We start from the raw sequence: 25,514 nt of genomic DNA, 5'->3' as shown, positions 1-25,514 counted from the left end.
TTGGTACAAAAGTGGAATCAGAATTTACAAACAGTAGCAGCTGCATTTATGCTTATTTCAATCGGCGAGATAGATTTGACTAAAGACAAGCCCCAAAAAAAGGCCAACTTAAGCTTGACTTGATTCTAGAATGATAAGTTTGAAATTAAACTCAATTTACTCAATATCAAGAAAGAAGAATAGTTGTTAGATAAGAAGAAGAAGATCGCTAGTGAGGCAAGAGTCAATGTGACTACCCCATGGAGGTGTCAATCTCAAGCCGAGCTCAAGATTAATGAGTTAAATTTTTTTCAACTCAAACTTAGGTTGTTTGAGCTTAATAGTGATCCAATCCTAACTAGACTTAGATTATGTGCACAATGGGTGCAAACAAGCCAAACATTTTAACCTCTTAATTTTTAAAAAATTACATTTAAAACCTCATACATTCAAAGTTTCATAAAGTAAAATTTTAAGGGTAAGTGCAAGATTTGAAACTTTTAGGGCTCATTGATATTTTACTTGAGTCATAAGTTCGCAAACTCATCAAACCATCCAAACATCAAGCTCTAGAATTGAACCTGAGTGACACAAACTCGAGCTTGGTCTGCCTCGAGATGAACCAAGCAACCTAAGCTTGTTTCCAGCCTTAGCATCCACCTCTAATTTCAATGCTTGATTTAAATAAGTTTGAATCCGAACTAAGTTGGTTTAGTCTTGGAGGTCAACTTGGGTTGGTTTGAATTAGGTTAGTTTGAATTTGAATCAAGTTTGATTTAAAATCAAACCGAACTTGAGTTAAAAAGTGCTTGACTCAAATTCTTTGCTCAAATATGTAGAGATTTTGTGGCTCAAGTACAACTCAAATTTATTGTTTGAATCCATGATTTAAATTTGTTACTTGGATTCATAGTTCAAGTTCGAAATAAATTTACAAAACGATGTTGTTTATCTATTATGGATAAAACAATTTGTCAATGTCCCACACATTCAAATTATAAATTCAAGTTGAGCTCAAGCTAAACTAAATTGAACCATTTTTCATTTTATTCAAACCGAACTGAGCCACTCTTAATTTTGACTTGTTGAACTTAAACCAAACTATTTTTTATTCAAATCGAATTCGAATTAAGGAGTGTTTGGACTTAGTCTAGTTCTTATCCACGCCTAGACTTAATCCACAAGGTTTTATACTTTTGGATTAAAGCATGAATTGAAACATCAACATATAATATGCTTTTTTTAAAATCAGTTTAGCAACTTGAATTTTATATATGGTCAAAAGACTTATTTCTAGAGATGACAATTTGGACCCGATTTTAGGGGCCCCGACCCTCCCCGACCCTAACGGGGAGGGGATTCCCCGATAAAAACGGGGAAAGAGGCGGAGATGAGGATGAAAAAAATCCCCGTAGTCGGGGATGGGTCGGGGACGGGGATACATATGTCCACGCCCCGCCCCGGCCCGACCCATCCCCTCCCCTCCCCTCCCCACCCCACCCCACCCCACCCCTTCCCACCCCTTCCCACCCCTTAAATCTAATATATTAATATAATAATTTCTAAACTATTAAGTTCTAGAAATTTTTACATTATGATTTATTAAAACTAAAACTTTAATTTTACTAATTTTTGAATTATCAATTATCAGCTTTTACTAATTTCTGAACTATTAATCTAATATATTAAAAAAAAAACCCAGAATCTCATTATCATAAAATGCAAATGCACCAAATTAATTTTATTTTAACTTCAAAACTTAGTTAGTCAATCCACCAGGTTTTACACAAAAAAAAATTATAAACTTGATAAAATCAATTAAAGTGAATGAAAAGTGTTAAATTTAATATTATTATAAAATTACCCTAAATCACATACATAAAGAGCTACTAATGAAGAGATTGATTATTGCATATTGTTAGATTTTATGAAAACTTTGTATTTGAACTAAAATAATAATGAATATTTTGTAGTTCTTGTAGCAAGTGATATTTTGGGAGAATATGATTTATTTTATTTATTGAAATACATAAAGGAATTAAAATTTATATTTACGGGTATGGGGAGGAGATTTTTCCCTGCGGGGATGGGGAGAGGATTTTTTCCCACGGGGACGGGGCGGGGATAGGGAGGGGATTTTTTCCTGCGGGGACGGGGAGGGGATGGGGAGGGGATTTTCCTTCGCGGGGAGGGGACGGGGATTCTTTTTTATCCCCGTAACGGGGACGGGGACGGGGACGGGGATTGATATCCCCTCCCCGCTCCTCCCCATTGCCATCCCTACTTATTTCCACCCAAGGTTTTATGTATTTAAAACTCTTATCTGTCAATTTTTAAAAACCCAATGTCTCACTTATGAACTGTTAAAGCTAATAAAATCTGATAATTTTAGAGGTAAAATCATCATTTAACCAATAATTTTAAAAAATATAAAAATTTGTATCATTACCCCCATGTGATTTGGAAAATTAATAATTTCCCCTCAGGATAAAGTTTTGAAAAGCTGCATTTTACCCATGGGATTTCACTTTTTCGAAAAATCCTCTTCCTCTCTAGCAATCGACACCTTTCAACCATCTCTCTCCCTTCTTTCGAATTTGCCTTCACCAAAGAAGACAAGTCTTGGTCTGGACGAAGACGAATTGACAAAGACAAGCGTCTTCATCCAAACGAATAGACAAAGATGAGTGTCTTCATTGATTCTTCTGGACAAACTGTGTTGGGGGAGACAACTTTTAAGTTATTAAAGAGGGAAGGGCATCATCGGGAGGGATAGAGAGCGTTGAATAAGCCAACAGTTCTCCAAGAAATTGTTTTGAAAAATTGAAATCGTAAGGAAAAATGTAACTTTTCAAAGTTTAATCTTAAAAAATTTATTAACAAAATTAATAAAATTTATTAATTTTAACCATTAATAAGAGTTTGAATATACATCCAACCTGTGGATGGGAATAAATATTTTGGCCTTTATATAAATATTACCGTATAAAGGAACTTGATTTTAATAATCTTTCAAAGCTTTTCATATAAGTTTTCAACGTTAGAAAATTCACCACTGTAAAAAGGGAGCCTCTTGAATCAGAATTGGCCCCTAGAATTTATCCTAAAAACATATGTTTTAAAATCAATCATGTCAGATTCTTTGTAGATGAAGGATAAAGTATCCATGCACAGTCTATGATATTTTCAACGGTGATGAAAGAGTTTTTTGTCCATTTATACAAATACAAATATAATGTCAATTACACTTCTAAAATACAAATAAATTACATTTTCTTTTACTAACTTCAAAATTATCATTTAAACCTCCATTTTAAATAAAAAAAATCATAACCGTAACCCTAACCAGTCCCAAATATGTAATTACATCGATTACAATTGATATTAAGGATAAAATTGCTTTGGAATGATGTGATTCTATTGAACTCCTACTATTTTGGTGTAATTTCATCATAACTGCATCATAATGGTGTAATTATATTGAAATCGCATAATACCAAGATGATTTTGACTAGATTCACCCATTTCGATGCTATTTCAGTTAAAATCACACTAATTTTAATTGAAATTAGAGTTATAATTACATTAAAATAGTATGATTCCATTAAAATTTTACAATTCTAGTATGATTTCATCACGATCACATCGAAGTAGTGTAATACTATTAAAATTGCACTATATCAGTGTGTTTTCAATTGCAACTCTAGTTAGAATCATACTAATATGGTTGATGCGATTCAAATTAAAATTGCACTATCCTAATACGTTTGTGATTGGAATTATATCATTTCAGTACGATTCCAACTGTCAAGTCATCTATAACTATTTTAGATTTTAAAATTCAATATTTTTTATGAAAGTGGGTGAAATATATTTATTAAAATTTGGAGCAAAAAATGTCATTTATCTTTAATATATATTAAAAATTCTAAAATATTTTTCATATTTTCAATATGATTATCTTACAAATTAACTAATTTTATTAACAACATTGTTTAAAAAAATGGATTGAGTCAATCATTGCAACTAGTTGAACCATTAACCACTAACTAAACTAGTTTTGATTTACCTAAGAATAATTTTTGCAATTAAACTCTATTAAATTCGATTAAACTATTTAAACTATCTAGTTGGATTGGGAGTCAACATAAAAAAATAATTTAAAAAAAAAATTATTATAAAAACATATACTCAAGACCTTATTTATCATATTTGAATTTTTATATAATCAAATTAAAAATATTTTAATATTAAATAAGTTAAATTATATTATTTATGATAAATTATATAAAAGAAATTTTAAATATTATTTTTGAATAATTAACCGATTTAACTATCGGTCAGTCGATCTGATCATTGATTAGACCACATTGCCCCTTCACTGGATTAATATCCAATTCGGTTCTAAAAATATTGTTACAGTATTTTGAAAAGGTGAAAAATGTTAGTTTGTGAAATTTAAGGGTGAAAAAAATTTAGACGTAATTTAGATATTTATTTGGCATTCAAAACATTGCGTCTGTTCCGTGGATCATTTACGCACGCCGTTTGGATTGATTTTTCTTTTCCAATTTATAGTTGTATGCCAGCTATGAATTTGTCAAAATCTTCATCCACAATTCAATTATTTTAATCAAACCGATATTTAATTCCCTCTATTCCAACGAATCCCCACGTAATTTCTCACTAGATGTCAAATTTTTGCTTAGATTTGCCCTGTAAATAGTCATGTATTCACATGCTATGGCATCTTAATCGTCGTCTTCATCCCTTAAATTATAAATTTACAACTCTTTTTTCAAGCTCTTTCCCAGATCCCAAAAGTATCTTTCAACTCAGATTCAATTCGAATAAGTTCTCAATAGTCTGATTTTTCATTTATGGCGTCCCTGAATTTGAGTCACATCAGAGGCAACCCTGCCTTTGCTGAGTTCCCTTTGACTCGTCCAGTTCGACCCAGTTTGAGTTCACCCGTTTCCCGAGTTGGATTCAGAGTGTTGGGTCAAGCTCAGCCTTCTTCTTCAGAACCGGATTTGAGTGTTACAGTAAATGGACTTCACATGCCCAACCCGTTTGTTATCGGGTCGGGTCCTCCTGGAACCAACTATACTGTCATGAAGAGAGCCTTCGATGAAGGCTGGGGTGCTGTGATCGCCAAAACTGTGAGTTGTTCTTATTTTTTTTTTTTTCGAGTATGCCCTTTGTATTTCAATTTCATCATATTTTGCCCCCAGTTTATGGATGTTTACCTTCAAAATGGATTTCAATAAAACTATTAATACATATTTTTGGTACATAACTCAGGTACACAATCACATGAAGACATATCAGCTATATACTTAAATTCAGTAAAAACTATGTGCACATAACATTGTTGTATGAACATATAGGTTTCATCAGTTTTTTTTTTCAATTTCTATTATGCCCGTTGTATTTCAATTTCATTACATTTTGCCCCCTAGCTTATGGATGTTTACCTTCAATATGGATTCATAGGTTTCATTAGATGCAGCTAAGGTTATTAATGTAACGCCGAGATATGCCCGCTTAAGGACGGACGGAAACGGCTCTGCCAAAGGGCAGATTATTGGATGGGAAAACATAGAACTGATAAGTGACCGGCCATTCGAAACAATGCTTAAAGAATTCAAGCAATTGAAGGAAGAGTATCCAGATAGGATTCTCATAGCTTCAATTATGGAGGAGTATGACAAGGCTGCTTGGGAAGAGCTTATTGATCGAGTTGAGCAAACGGGGATTGTAAGATTAATGTCTAGTCTACATTTACTGGAATTTGTTTTGTTCTGATTTGAAATGAGTATTGATGTCTAACTTTTTTTGTCCTGCATTATGTTGTTGTGTAGGATGCCATTGAAGTTAATTTCTCGTGCCCCCACGGAATGCCAGAGAGAAAAATGGGGGCAGCTGTTGGCCAAGACTGCGGCCTGCTGGAGGAGGTTTGCGGATGGATAAATGCAAAAGCTACTGTTCCAGTGTGGGCAAAGATGACTCCTAACATTACTGACATTACTGAGGTCTGCTTTAAAACACAACTAAATTTATTTGTTCATATCTTCTTCATCATTTAGTGCATTGATTTAGTGGATGAGATTGTACAAGAAAATTTCGTATTGTGGGATGACTTTTGATTGGAATAAACAATACTTCGGTTATATTTTCCATTGTCAATCACCTCTTTGGAAATTTCTATATTGTAGATGTATATTGAATTTTTTTTCCAAATGCTTATTGCATTATTTTATTTATATGTCATAGCCGGCAAGGGTGGCTCTGAAATCAGGATGTGAAGGGGTGTCTGCTATTAACACAATCATGAGCATTATGGGAATCAATCTCAAGACTTTGCGACCTGAACCTTGTGTTGAGGGGTTGGCACTCTCAATTCTCAGCAAGATATGACTCTTTACCTTTTGACTTAGTGTTGTTTTAAAGAAATTTGATTTATTTAAATTTTGTTATTAGTTACTCTACACCTGGAGGCTATTCTTTTAAGGCAGTCCATCCTATTGCACTGGGAAAAGTGATGAATATTGCAAAAATGATGAAGGCTGAATTTAGTGATGGGGACTATTCACTTTCTGGTATTGGAGGTGTTGAGAAAGGTGCTGATGCTGCTGAATTTATTCTTCTCGGAGCAAATACTGTTCAGGTAGGTCCAAAACATAATTCTCTATTTGTTATTTGGTCATAACAATCTGTTTCCTTGTTAATGCTTATTTGTTCAATGTTACTTTTCCTTCTAGTCTTATATTAGTGGCACTTATGGTATCTGACTTCAAAGCTGTCTTGTCCGATTTTGCTATCTGGGTTTCTCATTCATATATGTGTTCTGGGAGAGATTCTTTTTTATAAGATAAGCGAAGAGATGTGCATATATTTGACTTCATATTGTTTTGCATTTCCTTTTTGAAATATTAAGATGAAATGGAATTATTTTCAGTACTAAAGTTAGATTTTGCTTTGACCTTCTTATAGAACTATTAAACTTTGAATCTTCAATATTTTTCTCATTGAACAATTTCATAGTTAAATGACCTGAGAAGTATAGATATGACCGTCCTCATGTCTTTTCTGTCTGTGCTTGCCAAGTTTTGGCTTTTTCTCCAACTCAACATTGGTCACCCCAATAAACCTTTTTTGTTCTGTTTCTTTAGTTTGAACCTGAAAAAATGCTTTAATTTGTTTGTTTCTTGGTTTTAGAAATGTTTGTCTGTAACGAATAAGTTATGTTGGTGTTTGGATGCGAAGAAATAGATCACTGGCTCCAAAATTGCCTGGTCCGTGAATGTTTGTTTAAAGACATTGTTCTTGATTGATCTATGATCACAGCCTTCAACCTTGACAGAAATCTTTCTAAGTTCTACTAGAATTGGCAGCTCTCTGCAAAAGCAATGTGTTAATTTTGAGTTTTCTTGTGTGTATTATGATGGGCCAAATACCTGACTTAAATCATGGCATTTTATCTATTTCTCTATAGTATCTGACACATTGTTAACACCAATAATTTTGTTTGCAGGTCTGCACTGGCGTTATGATGCATGGATATCCCCTTGTGAAGAAGCTTTGCGAAGAGCTGAAGGACTTCATGAGATCGCACAATTTCTCGACCATAGAAGATTTCCGAGGGTATGCAAGATGAACTGTATCTGAGGTGCTAATCATAAGAAAGTTAGGATAATTGCAGGGATTACTAATAGTATTTTCTTATTCGTCCGTGGATTTTCAGGGCTTCTCTAGAGTATTTCACAACTCATACAGACTTAGTACAGAGACAGCAAGAAGCTATCCGACAGAGGAAAGCGGTGAAGAAAGGCTTACAGTCGGACAAAGATTGGACCGGGGATGGCTTCGTGAAAGAGACGGAAAGCATGGTTTCTAACTGATATTCACAGCTACAATCATCCTTTGCTCTTGTATCATTCAAATAAAATGGGCTACAAACTCATATCTTCTTGTGAGTTGAACCTAACTCCACCTTATAAATAACAGTAATGTTCATATATATGTCAAATGACTCTTCTCAAATTTGTCGAAAGCATGTTTATGCATTCAAATTCTTGGAAACAGCTTAGTTTTCACAGGGAGCAATGTTTTGATTTAGACTAGAGGTTGACCTGGTAAAAGGCCTGATGTGACCAATTTAATAGACGATCACGATGCTTCCAAAACATATAGTTTCAATTGTATTTATTTAATACTTTCAATAGTAAATAATAAATGTTTGGTCCATACTATAAGAGAATTTGAATTGGTAAAAAAAAAAAGTAATAATTCAATATGTTTATGTTATTATATAAGAAAAATTTTGTGTATAATTTAATGTCACACAAAATTAATATATATATATATATATATGGAACAAATTAAAAAGCTATGTTTTATCAATATGTATGCACAATGTTTTGTTTAGTATGGATATATATATTACTATAAAAAAATTTTGAATTGTGTTGTGAAACATATCATAATATTATTCATTTTTTGAATTAATAATAAAATATTTTTAAACCAAAAGACTATTTTTTATCTAAGTTTCAATGTAAAGGTAAACACATATTCATGTAGTTTTAAAATTTTAAATACTCATTTATAGGTTAATTTTTGTTAGAATTTTCTATTAAAGGTAAGGGTAAAATCGTTATTTTATTATAAAATCCCAAAACCCGCAAAATTTATATTATTTTTCTCTCTTATTTTATAAAACTAACAATTTTTTTCTATGATTAAATTTTGAAAAACTACATTTTCTGTCAGGTTTTTTCTTCCTTCTCCGACTCTCGGATGTCATTCCTGCCATCTGTTAGTCTTCCCACAAACTTCTTCTTTTGTTGTCAGTCTTCCCACAAACTTCTTCTTTCGTTGTTAATGTTCCCACTAAACCAATTTTGTCAAACGAAGACAAACCATCTTCGTCTGATGAAAAGAATTGTCTTCGTTTCTTCAATTAGACAAAGATGAATCGTCTTTGTTTGGCCAATGGATCAACATTAAAAGATTTGTCTGATGTCGATTTGTCAATCGAACAAAGATGATTTGTCTTCGTCTAACGAAATTGATCTAACGGGAACATCGATAGTAGGAGAAGAAGATGGTGGGAAAGCCAGCTAACAACAAGAATGACATTCAATTGTTGGAGATAAAAGAAAAAACCTAGGGGAAGAAATGTAGTTTTTCAAAGTTTAATCATGGGGGAAAATTGTTAGTTTTCTAAACTATGGGAGAAAATGATATAAATTTTTAGGGTTTTAGAGTTTAATGGTAAAATGACGATTTTACCTTTGTCTCTACTAAAAAATTATAACAGAAGTTAATTCATATGTGAGTATTTAGATTTTTAAAATCTTGCAGATGTTTATGTCTTTGCATTAAAACTTGAGTAGAAAATAGTGCAATGAGTAATATTATACGTACCTACTTTTGGTACACAAATCTGTACACATTTATACATGTTATCATATGATTAGGTGTTATTTTATCTTTAATTTAAAATCATCAAATCGCATGATAATACATATAAGTGTGTACATATTTGTGTATCTAAAATGAGTACACAAAGTTTTATTGTAGTTGAATACTATGGGTACCCACTTTGGGTACATAATTGTATATACGTTTATATATGTCATCATATAATTAAGTGTTATTTTATCTTTAATTCAAAATCACTTAGTCATGTAATGTCATATCTAAGTATGTACAATTGTAAACACATAGTTTTATTATTTTTATTATGACCATATTTGCCTGTACATTATTTTATTGGTTTCTCCAAAATTCCAAACCATTATATTGTCATCCCTATGGTTTTATCAAAAATTAAAAGAGCTATACTTTGTTTCAAATATCAGCTATGGGTGGATTTAAACCAAATTGAATCCTATCATGGGTTAACTTCAAATCTTGAGTTGTTTGTTTTGGAATTTGAACTTAATTTGTTCAAATCACAAGGGAAAAAGAATAATAATTCAAATCCGGAATAATTATCACAGAAGAAGAAAAAAAATAACCAAACATAAAAAATAATTTTATGCTGTAATTTTATTACTTTCAATAAAGAGTTTCATCACAATTTCCATTAGAATCTTCTCTTTCAGTTTCATTACAAACCCAGGAATCGCAACAGAAGTAAACCTCAATGGTATTCAAACGATTCATTAACTAACCAAGAGTATCAAGATTGTTACATTTTTCGCCTTATTTACACAAAATGTACCAAAATACAAAGTTTAATTCATATTGTATAGATCATACCAACCTCAACAAGAGCAGCATGAGGAATGTTCAATGCCACTGGAGGCTTTCTGCTGTTTTTATCCAGAAAAACATAGATCATCACCAGCAGACGCTTCAGAAAGCTGGAACCGTCACGCACAGCTAAGTGTGATTGCCCCAGGAAATGTGCAGTCCCGCTCTCTCGGGCGTCCATCAATTCTTGTAGTTCCTCTCTTACAGACTCGTGAATTTTAGGGCTATTTGCTTGCAAAGTGAACCTGACCTTTTTCGGCTTGGCAGGAGCATAATCCCTCTCGATTGAATCTGCCAACGGGCTTTTTTGACTTCCATTGTTTGTATGCTCATCATCAAGGTGGCTTTCGAGCAAAGGTATTAAAGCATGTCCATCCGGCATTGGCTTTCCAATTACAATCATTCTTCCTTCAGCTGATGTTAGGGACTCGGGATCATTTTCTTCCAGGGAAATGAATTCTCCGATTGACTTAATGATTTGATCCTCAAAATCATCCGTGTCTCTCACGGAATCACAATAACCATATCTAACAATGCAGCGATATATTTTATAGTCTTTTGCCCCAACCCTGCCTATAAGATAGCGCCGACTTGAGGGCACATAAGGCACTGGTAGTGACTTGAAAGACACAAAGATCAGCACTTGGTGGAATGCAGGAAGATTAGTTATGAAATGTGAGAAAAAAGCTGGAATTCCTGTGACTATATCAGAGTGGACAAAGCCAATTCCAGATAACCTGGAAACTCCGAGGCCTGGGCTAAGATCTGTGAGCCACTCTGTAGATACCTTGTTTTCTATGTCAAACTCATACTTTTTCTTGGTACCATAATGCCAGGAAAGCATGATAATCAAGGTCAATGAACAATGGACAACCAGAAACCAAGCTCCCTTGTGAAAATTCAGCATACAAGCTGAGAGATACATGAACTCAATGAAGCCGAAAAATATCAAAAAGGAAGCAGATACGAATAAGCTCATCTCCCAGTACAGTGCAATTACAAGTGACATCAAGCATGTTGTCACTAACATTCCTAAAACTATTGCCAAACCTGCAGGAGATTCAACCAATTATTCTTACAGAATATACTACACATGACACAGCATGAAATTCCATGCCAAAATCATCAATCCAGAAAATGTATGTGTGAATTTTCACAGTTATTCTCAATGGGTTATAAAACATATGAATAAAAAGTGAAATTCTGATGCATGAAGTACATCTATTTCTCCTTTCTCTAATGTGATACATAACTTAGAGACGAGAGGAAAAATGAGGAAATTTGTTAGCAGAGCGTACCTGCTGCATTTGCTATTCGAACAACTTGATGGAAAGCAATTGTAACGGTGAGGCTAAGGATCATCAGTGACCAGTTCACATCTGGAATATAGACCTGCCCATGTTTCGTATCTGATGTATGTATAACTTTTACTCGGGGGAAACAATCAAGAGCAAGGCACTGGTTTATGATGGAGAAACTGGCTGTTATGGTAGCTTGGCTTCCTACGGCTGAAGCAATTAGAGACAATGCTACAAAGATATGGCGGAAAGATCCTGGATTTGCCATATTCTTTCCATGAGTTACCAAAACTAATTCTTGGCAGAAGCATTTGGAAGACACAAGTAAAGCAAGTATCTGACTTACCAGGCATTGATGTACTGAGATGAATTAACTCATCAGAAGCATTCAAGTGTTTGGAGATAAATGCAGCTTGACCGGCATAGCATAAAATAAGAATTGGATAAATCACACTTACAAATGTCATCTGCAATGGAAATTCTAAAAACACAATCTTCATAACTGTTTGAAGTACACCTTCTACTGAACTGAGATATGAGTGGAAGTAAACTATATTTAGTACCTTAATCGATTTCTTTGAGAAATGACCTAAATCAGCAAACATTGCCTCTGATCCTGCAGACCAGAGAATTTTCACATTCAAGTAGTCAAATAATTGATGATTATTCATTTCAAATAAGCCTCAACAAGTAAAATGAAACATAACTAAAATAAACAAGTTTAATCAACACCAACCTGCTACACAGAGTAGTATACTTCTCAATGAGCTCCAACTATCTTTGTCAATTTTTTTTACAAATCTATACAGGTATGTTGGGGAGATTGCATAAAAGATGTGGGGGTTACAGTGGAGAATATTGTAGAAACCCACACCGCCAATAAAAAAGAGCCACAAAATGATAACTGGAGCAAAAATGAACCCGATTTTATGAGTTCCATAATGCTGCAGGGTGAAAAGGCATACCAGTATAGCACATGCTAAGGGAACAGGTACATCTGAAACCAAAAAAAAAAAAAAAGTCAAGCAAATTCGCATATCAGTATTTTGAGCTAAAATTATTTATTTCATCTAACACATAACAAAGACCAAGCTCAAAAGAATACAGAACACACAGAATGGACCAAGCTGAAAGAGACACATAAAAAACAAATGAGTATACAGATTGAGTAGCATATGACATATTTAGGATTTGAGCATTATGCATTCAAATGACATAAAACTTCATGTTAAAGATGTTCAAATGAAGGAAATTTGCTCGCATTAAGAATACTTACATTTCTTAAAATATTCTGATAATTCCTCCTGTTTATCATGTGAAGAAGACACTGAAAAGATCACAAGATATAACATCATTTAGATTATGAAATGATGACTAATATATTTGACATTACATTTTGGCACCACACTTTCCCCTCTTTTTTAGTCTTTTGAATATTCAATTTTGTTGCTAGCTCTTACATGTACGTGCCATATCTGACAATGATCGTTGAAGACCTTGTGAAGCTGATAACACTGGTAAATAGAAAAAGAAAAGGAAAAGAAATCATCTCAGTCGATCCATTGATCATAGAAGAAATGGGGAAACAAATAGAAGGCCAATGAAGTTATCAGATCTCAAACCAGAAATAGCTGGTGTAAGCACCCCATCACTAATCATCATACACGAACCGAAAAGTGCCAGAAGCAGCATTAAATAGTGGCTACTCTTACGCTTTTGAATGGCCCTTCTAGCTCTAGATTCAAACTTGGTCATAGAAGGGCTTCTTACATCATAGCTTGTAACCTCACTGACACTTTTGTCATTGGGAAGCAGTCCGACTTTAGCATGCCTGCATAATAATGAGTACAAAGCAAAAGGACCACCTGCAAGAATATGCTAAACAATCACTCTGAAATTCTGGTAAACTGATCCTTTCAATCACACAGTGACTAAAAGGCTTTACCTTCTCCATCATCATCAGCCTTCAATACAATGAAGGCATACTTCAGTAAAGAAACAATGGTCAGTGTCCAGAAAATAAAGGAGAAGAGTTCATATACAGTCTCCTCTGATTTGAAAGCGTGTGAAGGATGATCCCCTATTGTAGAAAGTGTTTCAAAAACATATAAAGGAGCAGTACTCAGGCGACCATAAACTATTCCAATGCTTTGGAAGGACAAAAGCAGTGTATACCTCCACGAATCCTTCTGCAGTGTGTCAAGTCAAGAAAAAAAATCAGAGCATGGAAGCTGAGAACTTCAGGGGCACTATATAGCAGTAAAAATAAGACTTGGATGGACACAAGAATAAACAATGACAATTGTGAGGTCACTCACTATGTATCCAAAATGAGATATGAAACATCTTCAGATTGACATAGGCTCAAATGCAGACCACATTTAGCTTAATTTGTCTATAATTTACAACAACTATCATATGAAGGGAGATTAGTATCTTCAGAAAAGTCATCTAAATGTCTGAGAATTCTCACATATTGGCTTTTTAATCAAATAATGTTCATTTTCAGACTGGAAACAGTCAGCAGTTAAACTGCCATTTTGCCTTCCAGAAAGGCATTGAAAATCTCAATATTTTATCTGCAGCTTGTAACACTGTTCATACAGGAGAGGGAACTCAGTTACTTTGTGCTTTCACAATCACAGTTAGAGTTCCTAAACCTTGCAGATTGAGCTTTACATGAACATCCTTCACTCAAAGTACATTTACTTAGTTGGGACAATCCAAGGATTATTAGCCAATTTGGACACTATTTGCCTGCAATGTGAGATGTGTCAATTCAAGTAACTACATATTCCACCACAAAATTACACGAACAAATTTTGATCTGAGGAAACATTAAAAAATGAAGACAAAGAAGAAGCAGTTTAGAAGTAGTTAAATTCAAATCCACCTTCAAAGTTTCCAAGAACTAGTTCAGATCCTTAACCAACTCTTAACTAATTAATAGAAGTGTTTAAAACTCGGATAGGACTCAACTGGGAACCAATGACAAATTTAGTATAGGTCATAGCTAAAAGTTGTTTTATCCATCAAAACAAATTAACCTCGGGTTGAACCGAGTGAATCATTTCGGGCCACGGTTCAACTGCTAGGTCAGATTGGTCCAACCGTCATGCTAACATCATATACCATTTAAAAATTTTAATTATATCTTGTTAATGCTATATTGACATCATTGGTCTACTTGACCAACTAGATTAATCAACCTGCAAACCGGCCCTTTGACTAAGTCAAGGCCTGGTCTAGGTCTATAAACATTGATTGATAGTCATTTGAAAGACATATACACCACAGAAAATTGAAAGACAACTTAAGTTTGTTCATCATATCATAATTATATCTATCCATGTGAAGTACAATTCACCCTCTTAATAATTCCAACTAACATATAATCCCTGAAGTTTCAAAAGCAACATAAACTACCCTTGGAAGTATAAACATATCATACAAGTAATTTGGCTTGTTGCTGAAGCTGATGGTGTTTATTCTGGTGATCTCTAACTAGCATCAAATCATATGATCTAAATCCAAAATCTCCACGAATAACCATCCGCCGATAGCTAAAAACCCCCATAATTATCTCAAAAAACAAGTAAACCCTTAAAAGTTAAAAACAAACTCAAAACACCTCAAAAAGTGAAGATATTTCACATTGCTATCAACACACACAAGTGGGTTTATGCAGTAGAAAGAAGCAGAGTAGTTATATCATAAACATATGATCTTAATCCAAGAGGCTTCATGAATAGGCAAACAAACATTCTTCAGTCACCCAAAAAATCAATAAAATCACTAAAATTCAAAAACTAACACAAACTACCTCTAAACAGTTCAGCCACGACCAAAGCCACTGAGTTTATTAAACTACTGGATCAAGTCATAAACAAGTGGGTTCATGTTAATGCAGTAGAACAAACCAGAAAAGATTTTTAAAAAATGTACCTTTAAGCTGTTAGAGAAGGTGTTGGGGCTGAGAGGGGGATCCATGAAGACTTTACAAAGAGAAGCGAAATAAAATGAATGAATGTATATGAAGAAAAGACACTATGTAGCGATAAAATCTATGAAAAACAATTTTGAAAAATTTAAAAAAATAAAAAATAAAAACAAAGTGGGAAGTTTTGTTGGGTCACCAATGCTCGACTGTTTTTTTCTGTTTCTGCTGATAATTTATTTGACGCGACGGTGGAAGAGAGGGAAGGCTGGACTGATAGTGATGATAGGGAAAGACGTCTGGGATTCTTTTCAAAATGTAAAATTTAATAACTAATTATATCTGATTGTGATCTTAGAGAAAAGAGTCATTAGTAAATTATAAATTAGTCCCATTCACGTGGGACTTGCGGATTCGAAATTTTGGATTCATTCGGATTCGAATTCATATTTAATTCAAATTCAACTAATGTGAATTCACCTTTTGGTATATTGTTTGTCTCTCTAATGTGACAATTCGTAAACCTAACTTCAAACATGATGCTTTAAATTCAAATCAAACTTAATATAATTTTATTCGAACTTGATTTTAGTTAAATTTATCCTTAATTTGGATACATATCATCATTTATTACAATTACTTATATTAATTTCACATTACTTTATTTGAAATCTAGGTTATATTACCCAACTATAATGTAATAATTTAATTGGATAAAGGTGATTTGGTCTCTATGTACCACAATTCACATCACATGGTCTGCTTTTAGATTGCCGGCTGTTGCTTGATTTGTCTTTTTATGAGCAAATTGCGGATTTTGGTTTGGCAATGGCAGGGAAATGGGATTTTTAATAAAATATCATGCACTTAGTGGAGAGTTTGTCTACAAATTCATTTTCAAAATTTTAATTAATCAATTGATCGTAATAACTAATTCACTTTTATTTTATTATTAATTTAAAACGAATTACAAAACCATCATATCTAAATTTTGTCATTTGAAAGTTATAAAATTAGTATTTTATTGTAAATCAATTCAGACCAAATCTAAAATTAATTTTGAATCAAACTCTCTATTTTGAAATCAAACTGATTTCACATTGAACATTATTTAAACTTGGCCCAAATTCGGATTCATTTGACTTAAATTATGGCATCCTTAATCGAATCTCACAAAGATAAAACACATAAAAAATGTTAGATATATGTGTGCATCTTATATCGCTTAGATATGAGAAGGCAAAATTAAATAAATAATTTGTGAACTGCTTAAATTGTCAACATGAGTTTTGAGATACAAAACCATAAGTAAAATTATGATGAATTGTGTGTCTAAAATAAACAATATCTTGATAATGGATTAGACTATTAGACCAAAAATGCTACAACTGAATCAACTAATCTAAAGATGTTATGTGAGCGACATGTAATCACCTACCATCAATACAGAAAATAACTCAACAAGAAAAGAACATCTCACTCTCAACCTTGCAGTAACAGAACACGCATTCATGACTTATCAGAACTAAGTTAATTCAAGTTTAATAAGAATTGCTAGTTCTCATCTGCATAGAGGAATCATTATGGTTAGCATAAATAAATCAGAAGTTCGAACTCAAAAATTCGGCCTGAAAAGTATATATTAGAATAAAGACAGTAAGCAGAAAGAAGGATAAGAAAACATTACTGGTAAAAATCTACATACGCATTATAGAAAGTATAATCCAAATTTAAATAAAACATCAAGCCTAACATGATCTTATGTACTGTCTATACTACTAAAATGATATCAATGGCCAAGATAGAAAGTAACAACAGTTAAAAGTATGACAGCAGCCATCATGAAGATATCCAATAGCAGCCTATAGAACAACATGTTCAAGATTTGAGAAATTGGTAATACCCTTATCGAGGACAAAGTAATAGAAGTTAAAAGAAAATAATGGGAGTGACAAATTCCAACAAGCTGTTTCCTCCAAGTGACAGATGCTCCTACAATATCTACCTGGTAACAGGCATGTCCTAACTCTAACTTCTCTAAACAAAAGTCGGTAACACAGACTATAGTGGAATTACTAACCCGGAATCATCAGTCGAATTTCAAGTCTAAATCAGAGGAAAGAATGAAATTCGGTCATCCATGTTTATAATCAGTACAAATAGGCATAAAATAACTAGCTCCCACAAAAACAAAGAGTTCTGCCATAGGGATGGAAACCAGTTATTACTCTTAAAGACCATAGAGATGGACTAATTTATATCATTTATTGCAAATCTCCTTCATACACGAGTGCCTTTGAGTTGAACAATATTGGAGAATATGGCAATATCATGATATTCATTAACAAATGCATTCATAGTACCTTCAAGGCAATAGTTTTACAACCCATGAAGTCAAGCACAATATCACAACTCAATAATTCAAAAAAGTTAACACGACTAACCCAACTTTAAAGCAAGTTAACAAACTAGCAATGCATTGAGTCATTGACAAAGTTTTGAAATATACCACTTTCGAAAATAATTTCTGAAAATCAACACCATGACCCAAACAATGTAACTACTAACTAAAACTCCCTTATATACTGAATTAGAAAATTATAAACTACAAGCCTAACCTATTTCAAACTTTGCAGGTCTATAACTTAAGAAAAGCTTCCCAGCCACTACAAATACTGTGACAAACTTCACGGGGCACATGACACCCATCACATCAATTTGCCCTCACCACTCACCCGACAAGCACTCATGCTCTGAAGCAAGCTCCCATACCATTTTCCAAATATAGATATAATAAAACCTATAGGATCATTACCAGATCAGCAGTAAAGCATCATTTTTTAACAGAGAAAAATCTACCTCCAATTACTTATCTTCATCTTTTTCTATATTACATAGACCATCTCTTTAAAGCCCTTCTAGCTATACAGCTAGAGATTGCCGCTTGTGATCATGATGGCAAACTTGGCAAAGCTTTTTGAAGAGGTCAAAATTTTAATGCCAGTTAGCAACCTATGAAAGCAAGACCATAATCAAATTCTAATGCAGGAAGAACCTAGAAATTGAAATCAGAACTGGTTCAACAATGCCTAAACCCCCATTTCCGATGCACTAACTCTTGCTAACACCACCCAATTCCAGAAATTTCAGAAAGTCTTGTAACACGAATGGACACAGTTCGGCAACGTACCAATTGGGAAGCTTATCAGAAATAGTAACTCCAAACATCGCAGTCCTAGACAAAGCCCAAAAATTTGAAGAACTTAAATGCTGAAAAAAGGCAGAGACACAACAAGATTCTCAAATATAGTTTTGTTTCACTTCTTTCTAGCTCGCAAGCAAGCATAAACCACAATTCACCAATTAAACGCTTAAAACACGAAAACGGTGTAGTTTTAGAACATACAGAGAGTTTCGTTTAGTTTGTTTCATTTACAGTAACGATCAGCCTTCTTCTTGACGCGATCATCGAGCGCGTCTCCGACGGTTTTAACGTTGGATTTAGGATCGTAACCGAACTTTTTGGTCTCGACGGGGAAGAGCTCGTCGTACTTCATGTTTTTGGCGGCGTCGATGGTGTATATCTGACCGGCTTCGTCGGTTGTGTTATCGGAACCGTCGATGACAGTGGACGGCTGAGATTCGTCGTCTTTCTTGTGCTTCTTCTTCTTTTTCTTCTTGTCGATGGATTTGCGAGTGGCGAGACTTCCGTCCTTGAAGCTCAAGCGGCCGGCCTTCACTTTCTCGTACGGATCTGACATTCTTTCCTTCTGCAATCGAATTTCACTTTCCCGATCTCTTACCTCAAGGGCACCGTTTTTCCGTCTTTTATCTTCTATCTTCTTTTTGAACCAGGAAAGTTTGAACTCCAGCAACCCTTGGCATATTAAGAACACGCTTATAGGAGTTTTTTTCACCCCTCATATTTCGTAAAAGTTAGTTCTACTCCCTGATTTCTAAGATTGATTTGATCAAAGTTAACCTTAAAGCTCAGATCAACCCATAATATCGAGCTTAAACTCATTTCAGGGTGCACAACATGACAAGAAATAAATGTTGAGGAGTGAATAATGTCATTAGAAGAATAACCAATATTATGAGTAAGATGAACAATATTACTAAGTTAACAAATGAATCGATCTTAAGTTAACTTATTAAGCTAAAACTCTAACACAAAATAAACATGTTCGATTTGAACCTATAATTTAATTTGAGTTAATTTGGACCAAATCTACTTATCCCATAAATTGAATATCTATAAAAGTTATTATTTTTATTATATTTAATAGTTTGTGTTTTCAAATCATGTTATTTTAAATAAAAAAATTTCAACCTAATCTTCGTTTAAATTAGAATTAATTAAAAATATCTAATTCAAACGTACTCTAATTTGAATTAGTTTGATCAAGAAAGGAGTTGTATAGTGTAAAATAATACAACTCTTAACACAATCTAAAATTAGATTTTATGTCAAAAAATCTACACAAGCCAAACCCACTTTTAACATGACAGATCACGTTGGGTTAACGAGCCGCACCTAAAAATTGACAGCTGTAACTTTTATTAGAAAAATTCTGGACCCTAACATTCCTGAAAATGATTTTTACTGGCCGCAATGGCGTTATAAGACTATTATTCAGTATATTCACATTTTCTACCCTGATATTTCCTGCAATTATCTGCAGTACATCTCTCGTGTCAAAATCCTAAGGCAAGGCCTTCTTGCCTCCCAGATCTGGACCGGAAGGTTGAGGTCTTCTTCAATCGTTGACTGCAGACCCACTATACCTCCACGTTCTCGCAACTCCAACCAATAAAAAATGTCCACGTCATTAAAACGTAAAACCCAAAAAACAGAAATAAATAAAAGATAATTTGGTGTAACATCAAAATTCTCTATGGGCCGCGCGTCACCATCCGACTTTCCAAAACGCTGCCGTTTCATTGCCCATAAAATCTGAATTCGATTTTCGATTTCAATATTACTTATCAGTTATCCCTAACCTCGATCTTGTTCCCGAGAGAAACCAGAACAAAATGGAGCGGATGATTATGGCGGTGCTTGTCATCGCCACAGTGGCGGTATCTGGATTTGATCCGGTGAGGTCGGACGCATCGGATCACCGTTACAAAGAAAGAGACCAAGTCCCTCTTTATGCTAACAAGGTCGGGCCCTTTCACAATCCAAGGTACGTTGTAATGTTACTCAAATATGTGTTGAAATTCGTTTTTGTTTTTTCTTGATTTGGTTTTGTTGTCGGTGGATCTGATGAAATTTGCTTGGTTGATGTTTCTTTTTTGTCGGTGAAATGAAGAACCAGGATAATGTGATTTTGATTTGTGTTGATTTTTGGAGCTTAGAGGCAGATCTTGTTTTTGTTTTATGATCAGATAATGAACTCGTGGAAAAAAGGGAATTTTGTTTTGAAATATTACATGTTGGAGAAATATTTTTATTTGTTTGTTTATTCTATGAGAGGAAATGATGGGATAATTTCGTGATTAAGTATTGAAAATCCTATTTACGTTACTGTGTTCTGGTGTAACGTTACTTGTTCATCTCACTTCCCAGTAACATTGCACGACACTTTCACATGATGCTGAATTTTGTTTATTTGTTTGTTTTGTGATCTCAAGTAAAATTGTTCAGTGCATGTTATTTATTTGAACTGACTTTATTAAATGATCAATGAAAGAAACTTATTTTATTTATTTATTTATTTATGAGTTGAAATAACCAGATAATTTTGAGATTACATATTGAAAATCCAAGTCATGTTACCTGGTTTGTGTCTTTGTTGTGATGCTTTCACATTCTTTAGCTGTACCGATGTAGTGACTTTTGTTTTTTTTTGGAGATTCATTTGAAGTCTAAAGGTAAAGCATTATTTGTTTAACATGTTTTGTCTTTTTGGCTGCAGTGAAACCTATCGCTATTTTGATCTTCCCTTTTGCTTGCCAGGTGTGTAATTATTTTTCTGGGGTTCCTCTTCCATATATATCTGAGATATTGTTGCTGAAATTTTTTGTTTTGCCATACCTTTTGCAGCTGAGCTGAAGGAGAAAAAAGAAGCTCTGGGTGAAGTGTTGAATGGGGATCGTTTGGTTAGTGCTCCATACCAGCTTGACTTCTTACGTGATAAAGATTCTGAAGTTGTGTGCAAGAAAAAGCTCACAAAGGAAGAAGTGGCACAGTTTCGATCTGCTGTCAAGAAGGATTACTACTTCCAGATGTACTATGATGACTTACCCATTTGGGGTTTCATCGGGAAGGTTGACAAGGAAGGGAAAGAACCCAACGAGTATAAATATTACCTTTTCAGGCATATTCACTTTGATATTGCTTACAACAAAGACCGTGTGATTGAAATTAATGTTCGCACTGACCCCAATACCCTTGCTGATCTTACTGAGGACCAAGACAAAGAAGTAGAATTTTTATATACTGTGAAATGGAAGGAAACAAACATCCCATTTGAGAAGAGGATGGACAAGTACTCTCAGTCATCCTCATTGCCTCATCATTTGGAGATCCATTGGTTTTCTATCATAAATTCATGTGTGACAGTTCTTCTGCTAACTGGATTTCTTGCCACAATTTTGATGCGAGTCCTCAAGAATGATTTTGTCAAGTAAGAACTACTTTTATGTTTCATTATCTTGAATCTGGGATGTACATGTCTATTTTGGTAGGTTTTTTTTTTTTTTTTAATTTGTTTATTGTTAAACTTTGTTTATATTACCCTTTGAAAGGTATGCCCATGATGAAGAATCAGCAGAAGACCAAGAAGAGACTGGTTGGAAATACATTCATGGAGATGTATTCAGATACCCAAAATACAAGTCTCTATTTGCTGCTTCACTTGGTTCTGGTACCCAACTATTTACTCTGTAAGTAACCTGCCTGTTTAGTTTATCCAAAGCACAAAAGCTTGATTTTCTAGGAAGTTATATGTTCCTTATTATAATGTTATAAATGTGTTTTTGAGTTGTTTTCATAAATGCATTTGTAGTACTGTGTTCATCTTCCTGCTTGCACTAGTTGGAGTATTTTATCCTTACAACAGAGGGGCTCTCTTTACTGCATTGGTTGTCATATATGCTCTGACATCAGGAATTGCTGGCTATACAGCTGCCTCCTTCTATTGCCAGTTGGAAGGAACAAACTGGGTATGTGCTTATTGATGTTCTTTGCTGGGATTCAGGTTTTGATCTGACCTGAAGTTACTTTATTTCATTCTCATATGTTTAATTTTCTGGCTTGGCAGGTCAGAAATCTGTTGTTGACAGGATGTCTCTTCTGTGGACCACTGTTCCTTATGTTCTGCTTTTTGAATACTGTTGCAATTGCTTACACTGCTACTGCTGCTCTTCCATTTGGCACAATAGTGGTGATAGTTCTTATATGGACTCTTGTTACTTCACCTTTGTTAGTGTTGGGTGGAATAGCGGGGAAAAATAGCAAGGCTGAATTCCAAGCTCCTTGCCGCACAACCAAATATCCCAGAGAGATTCCACCATTACCATGGTACCGTGGGACAATTCCTCAGATGGCAATGGCAGGATTTCTTCCGTTCAGTGCTATTTACATCGAACTTTACTATATATTTGCTAGTGTGTGGGGCCACAGGATTTACACTATATATAGCATCTTGTTTATCGTCTTTATTATTCTATTGATAGTCACTGCTTTCATTACGGTTGCATTGACCTACTTCCAACTGGCTGCTGAGGACCATGAGTGGTGGTGGAGGTATGTAACTATAGTTAGGCATTTGATTTGGTTATTTGCCAAGAATAGGCATCATATTTGGTGAATTGAATTTCCATGCGGTTACCATTTATTAATTTGCATGAATTCTCATTCTTTGCATATCATTTGATATTACACTTTCCAAATATCCTACTTTTTACATTAAAGAACTGCTTTAATTTATTGGATTTACTAATGTTAGTGATTTTTTCTATCATCATATGTTTACATAATTCCGTAGTGCCTTTATGAATTATAATACAAGTGGAATATCAACTTGGAGTTATCTTTTTGTTTTATTTTCTTCTCAAATTTGTAAGCAACAAGGAAAATGGAGTTTTGAGCCCAGGCTTAGGTATCCTGATCCCTGAAAGCATTAATTTCTGAAAAAAAAAAATGTTTGATCTCTCAGAGAATATGTAATCTGGAAAAAATGATTATATTATTTTTTTGGAGGTATGAAAATTTGTTCAGACTGATCTTTACAAGTGATTTTTGTGACAGATCTTTCCTATGTGGTGGATCAACTGGCCTCTTTATCTACACTTATTGCCTGTATTACTACTTTGCACGTTCTGATATGTCTGGCTTCATGCAAACATCATTCTTCTTTGGCTACATGGCCTGCATCTGCTATGGATTCTTCCTCATGCTCGGAACTGTTGGCTTCCGCGCCGCCTTGCTTTTTGTCCGCCACATATACAGGTCCATCAAATGTGAGTAGATAGTTCAACCTCAATGAAACGTCATTTCTATGTTTTTTATGCTTCTCATCTCACAGGCAAGGAGTAGAGCAAGCAGCCTTGCTCTACGGTAATTTTCTCACCTTTTGTATCAAAAGCAGGAGCAGGGCTCATCTTGATTCTTGCTTCTGGAGATGCTAGGTTTTACAACTTGATTACTATATAAGTAGAAAGTTTGTACGATTACTTTTATTTAGACTCTGCAATATAAGTTTCTTTTCCCCCCCATTTCTTAGTATGATTCCATTAAGGTTGCAAACCAGTTGAGCCGGTTGCAAGTTACTTTCAGTGTGGCTCATGGTGAGTTAGACTCTAGCTTGATTATTGTTGAGCTGAGCTCTAGCTAAATGTTGAGCAGCTTGCTTTAAGTGTAATATCAATGAACTCCTAAAAGTTTAAAATTTTGCATTTGCACTTTGAAAATCTTACTTTCTGATTTTGTATACGGAGGGTAATTAATAAATATATAGTTTCAGTCAATTGAGTTTGCAACTTGCTTTAGAGTTTAACTGAAATTTCTTGAGATGAGTTGAAATTGAGTTTGAGTCAATTGTTTTTAACTCGATATGGAGCCTTCAACTTTTGAGCTCATGGAGGTTGAGCGAGAGCTTTAAATGAGCCCCTGTTATCATCATTGAAATTCCTGTCTTATTGCTATCTTATTGTTATATTTCATATTGCATACATATTTTTAAAGGTCAGTGAGAAAGAGATTAATTTACCAAGATTATAACGTGTTTTAGAGGGTATGAGAATGTAATGTTTCAGGGTAAATTGTGGTTGGATGATTTTGACCACTCTAATTTGGATCATTAGGGCATTAACCTTGAAACCTAAAAAATTGATATGACAAAGATACGATTCATTGACAAAAACTGTTAAGTTTACTTAATATTTGATTTGAATTCAAAATTAAATCCGAGCAACTTTGATTGAATCCAACCTTAAAAATAGTGTCATATAAGTTTATATGTTAACATTTATGTATAAGCTTATACGGTAATGCATCAAAATAGTTACATAAAAAGGTAATGCATCAAAACAGTTACATAAAAAGATTTCCGAAATTTATAAAAGGAATTGTGAAATATTAGTTTTGTTTTTATTTTTATGTTTATTTTGTGATGAGAAATGTCATTTGAGTTAAACTGTTTTTTTAGAGTTGAATTAACCACATCAAATATATCAATATCTGAATTCAGTTATTTGTCTTATAACTATTGAACCGATTAAGTATAATATCTTTAATCCAACAATCTGATCCATTGTTAAGATATTATTCATTTTAGGTACAATATTGATTATGATTTTGCTTTTAGAATTTGTAACTTAAAACATGTTTTAATAATTTAAAGATCTTACAAACTATTTAACCACTCATATCTTAATATTTTCAAGTAATGTAGAATGTACACACGTGTGCAACATATCTTTTGATGTGGAATTTGCCTAAATATATAAGAGTTTGATTTTAAATTTTATCAAAAAAAAAAAAATTGAAAACCCTAACCCTAAACTCATACATGAACACACACTCT

General features: G+C 33.9%; 4 protein-coding genes across 5 annotated transcripts; 2 read left to right on the top strand and 2 right to left on the bottom strand.

The window, feature by feature from the left end:
- The first annotated feature begins 4,522 nt into the window (after window positions 1-4,522).
- LOC123204472 (dihydropyrimidine dehydrogenase (NADP(+)), chloroplastic-like) lies at window positions 4,523-8,002 on the top strand. The gene is made up of 7 exons (XM_044621141.1): window positions 4,523-5,141; window positions 5,476-5,739; window positions 5,844-6,014; window positions 6,256-6,368; window positions 6,463-6,649; window positions 7,517-7,626; window positions 7,727-8,002. Exons 1-7 carry the CDS (start codon window positions 4,860-4,862, stop codon window positions 7,881-7,883), a joined length of 1,284 nt encoding a protein of 427 aa, XP_044477076.1. The 5' UTR covers window positions 4,523-4,859; the 3' UTR covers window positions 7,884-8,002.
- A 2,001-nt stretch (window positions 8,003-10,003) lies between these two features.
- On the bottom strand, window positions 10,004-15,773 carry LOC123204565 (potassium transporter 25-like). Of its 2 annotated transcripts, XM_044621294.1 has the most exons (11): window positions 15,680-15,773; window positions 15,489-15,538; window positions 13,489-13,732; window positions 13,166-13,408; window positions 13,004-13,057; window positions 12,820-12,870; window positions 12,280-12,540; window positions 12,107-12,159; window positions 11,890-12,010; window positions 11,544-11,798; window positions 10,004-11,295 (listed from the first exon to the last, which is right to left on the bottom strand). In XM_044621294.1, the coding sequence occupies exons 2-11, from the start codon at window positions 15,531-15,533 to the stop codon at window positions 10,232-10,234; spliced, it is 2,391 nt and encodes a 796-aa protein (XP_044477229.1). In that variant the 5' UTR covers window positions 15,534-15,538; window positions 15,680-15,773; the 3' UTR covers window positions 10,004-10,231. The 2 variants fall into 2 exon arrangements, with proteins under 2 accessions (XP_044477229.1, XP_044477228.1); XM_044621293.1 differs by lacking the exon at window positions 15,680-15,773 and having other exon boundaries at window positions 15,489-15,673.
- A 3,004-nt stretch (window positions 15,774-18,777) lies between these two features.
- LOC123203932 lies at window positions 18,778-19,420 on the bottom strand. The gene has a single exon (XM_044620420.1). It carries the CDS (start codon window positions 19,239-19,241, stop codon window positions 18,909-18,911), a length of 333 nt encoding a protein of 110 aa, XP_044476355.1. The 5' UTR covers window positions 19,242-19,420; the 3' UTR covers window positions 18,778-18,908.
- Window positions 19,421-20,448: 1,028 nt separating this feature from the next.
- Window positions 20,449-24,399, top strand: LOC123204614 (transmembrane 9 superfamily member 2-like). The gene is made up of 7 exons (XM_044621374.1): window positions 20,449-20,669; window positions 21,402-21,442; window positions 21,530-22,112; window positions 22,234-22,371; window positions 22,494-22,650; window positions 22,749-23,233; window positions 23,738-24,399. The coding sequence occupies exons 1-7, from the start codon at window positions 20,518-20,520 to the stop codon at window positions 23,955-23,957; spliced, it is 1,776 nt and encodes a 591-aa protein (XP_044477309.1). The 5' UTR covers window positions 20,449-20,517; the 3' UTR covers window positions 23,958-24,399.
- The last annotated feature ends 1,115 nt before the right edge of the window (window positions 24,400-25,514 follow it).

This window comes from Mangifera indica, chromosome 20 (genome assembly GCF_011075055.1).
Source record: "Mangifera indica cultivar Alphonso chromosome 20, CATAS_Mindica_2.1, whole genome shotgun sequence".
NCBI lineage: Eukaryota > Viridiplantae > Streptophyta > Magnoliopsida > Sapindales > Anacardiaceae > Mangifera > Mangifera indica.
The sequence above is the reverse complement of the archived record's forward strand: the minus strand, read 5'-3'. Positions and strand labels throughout refer to the sequence as shown.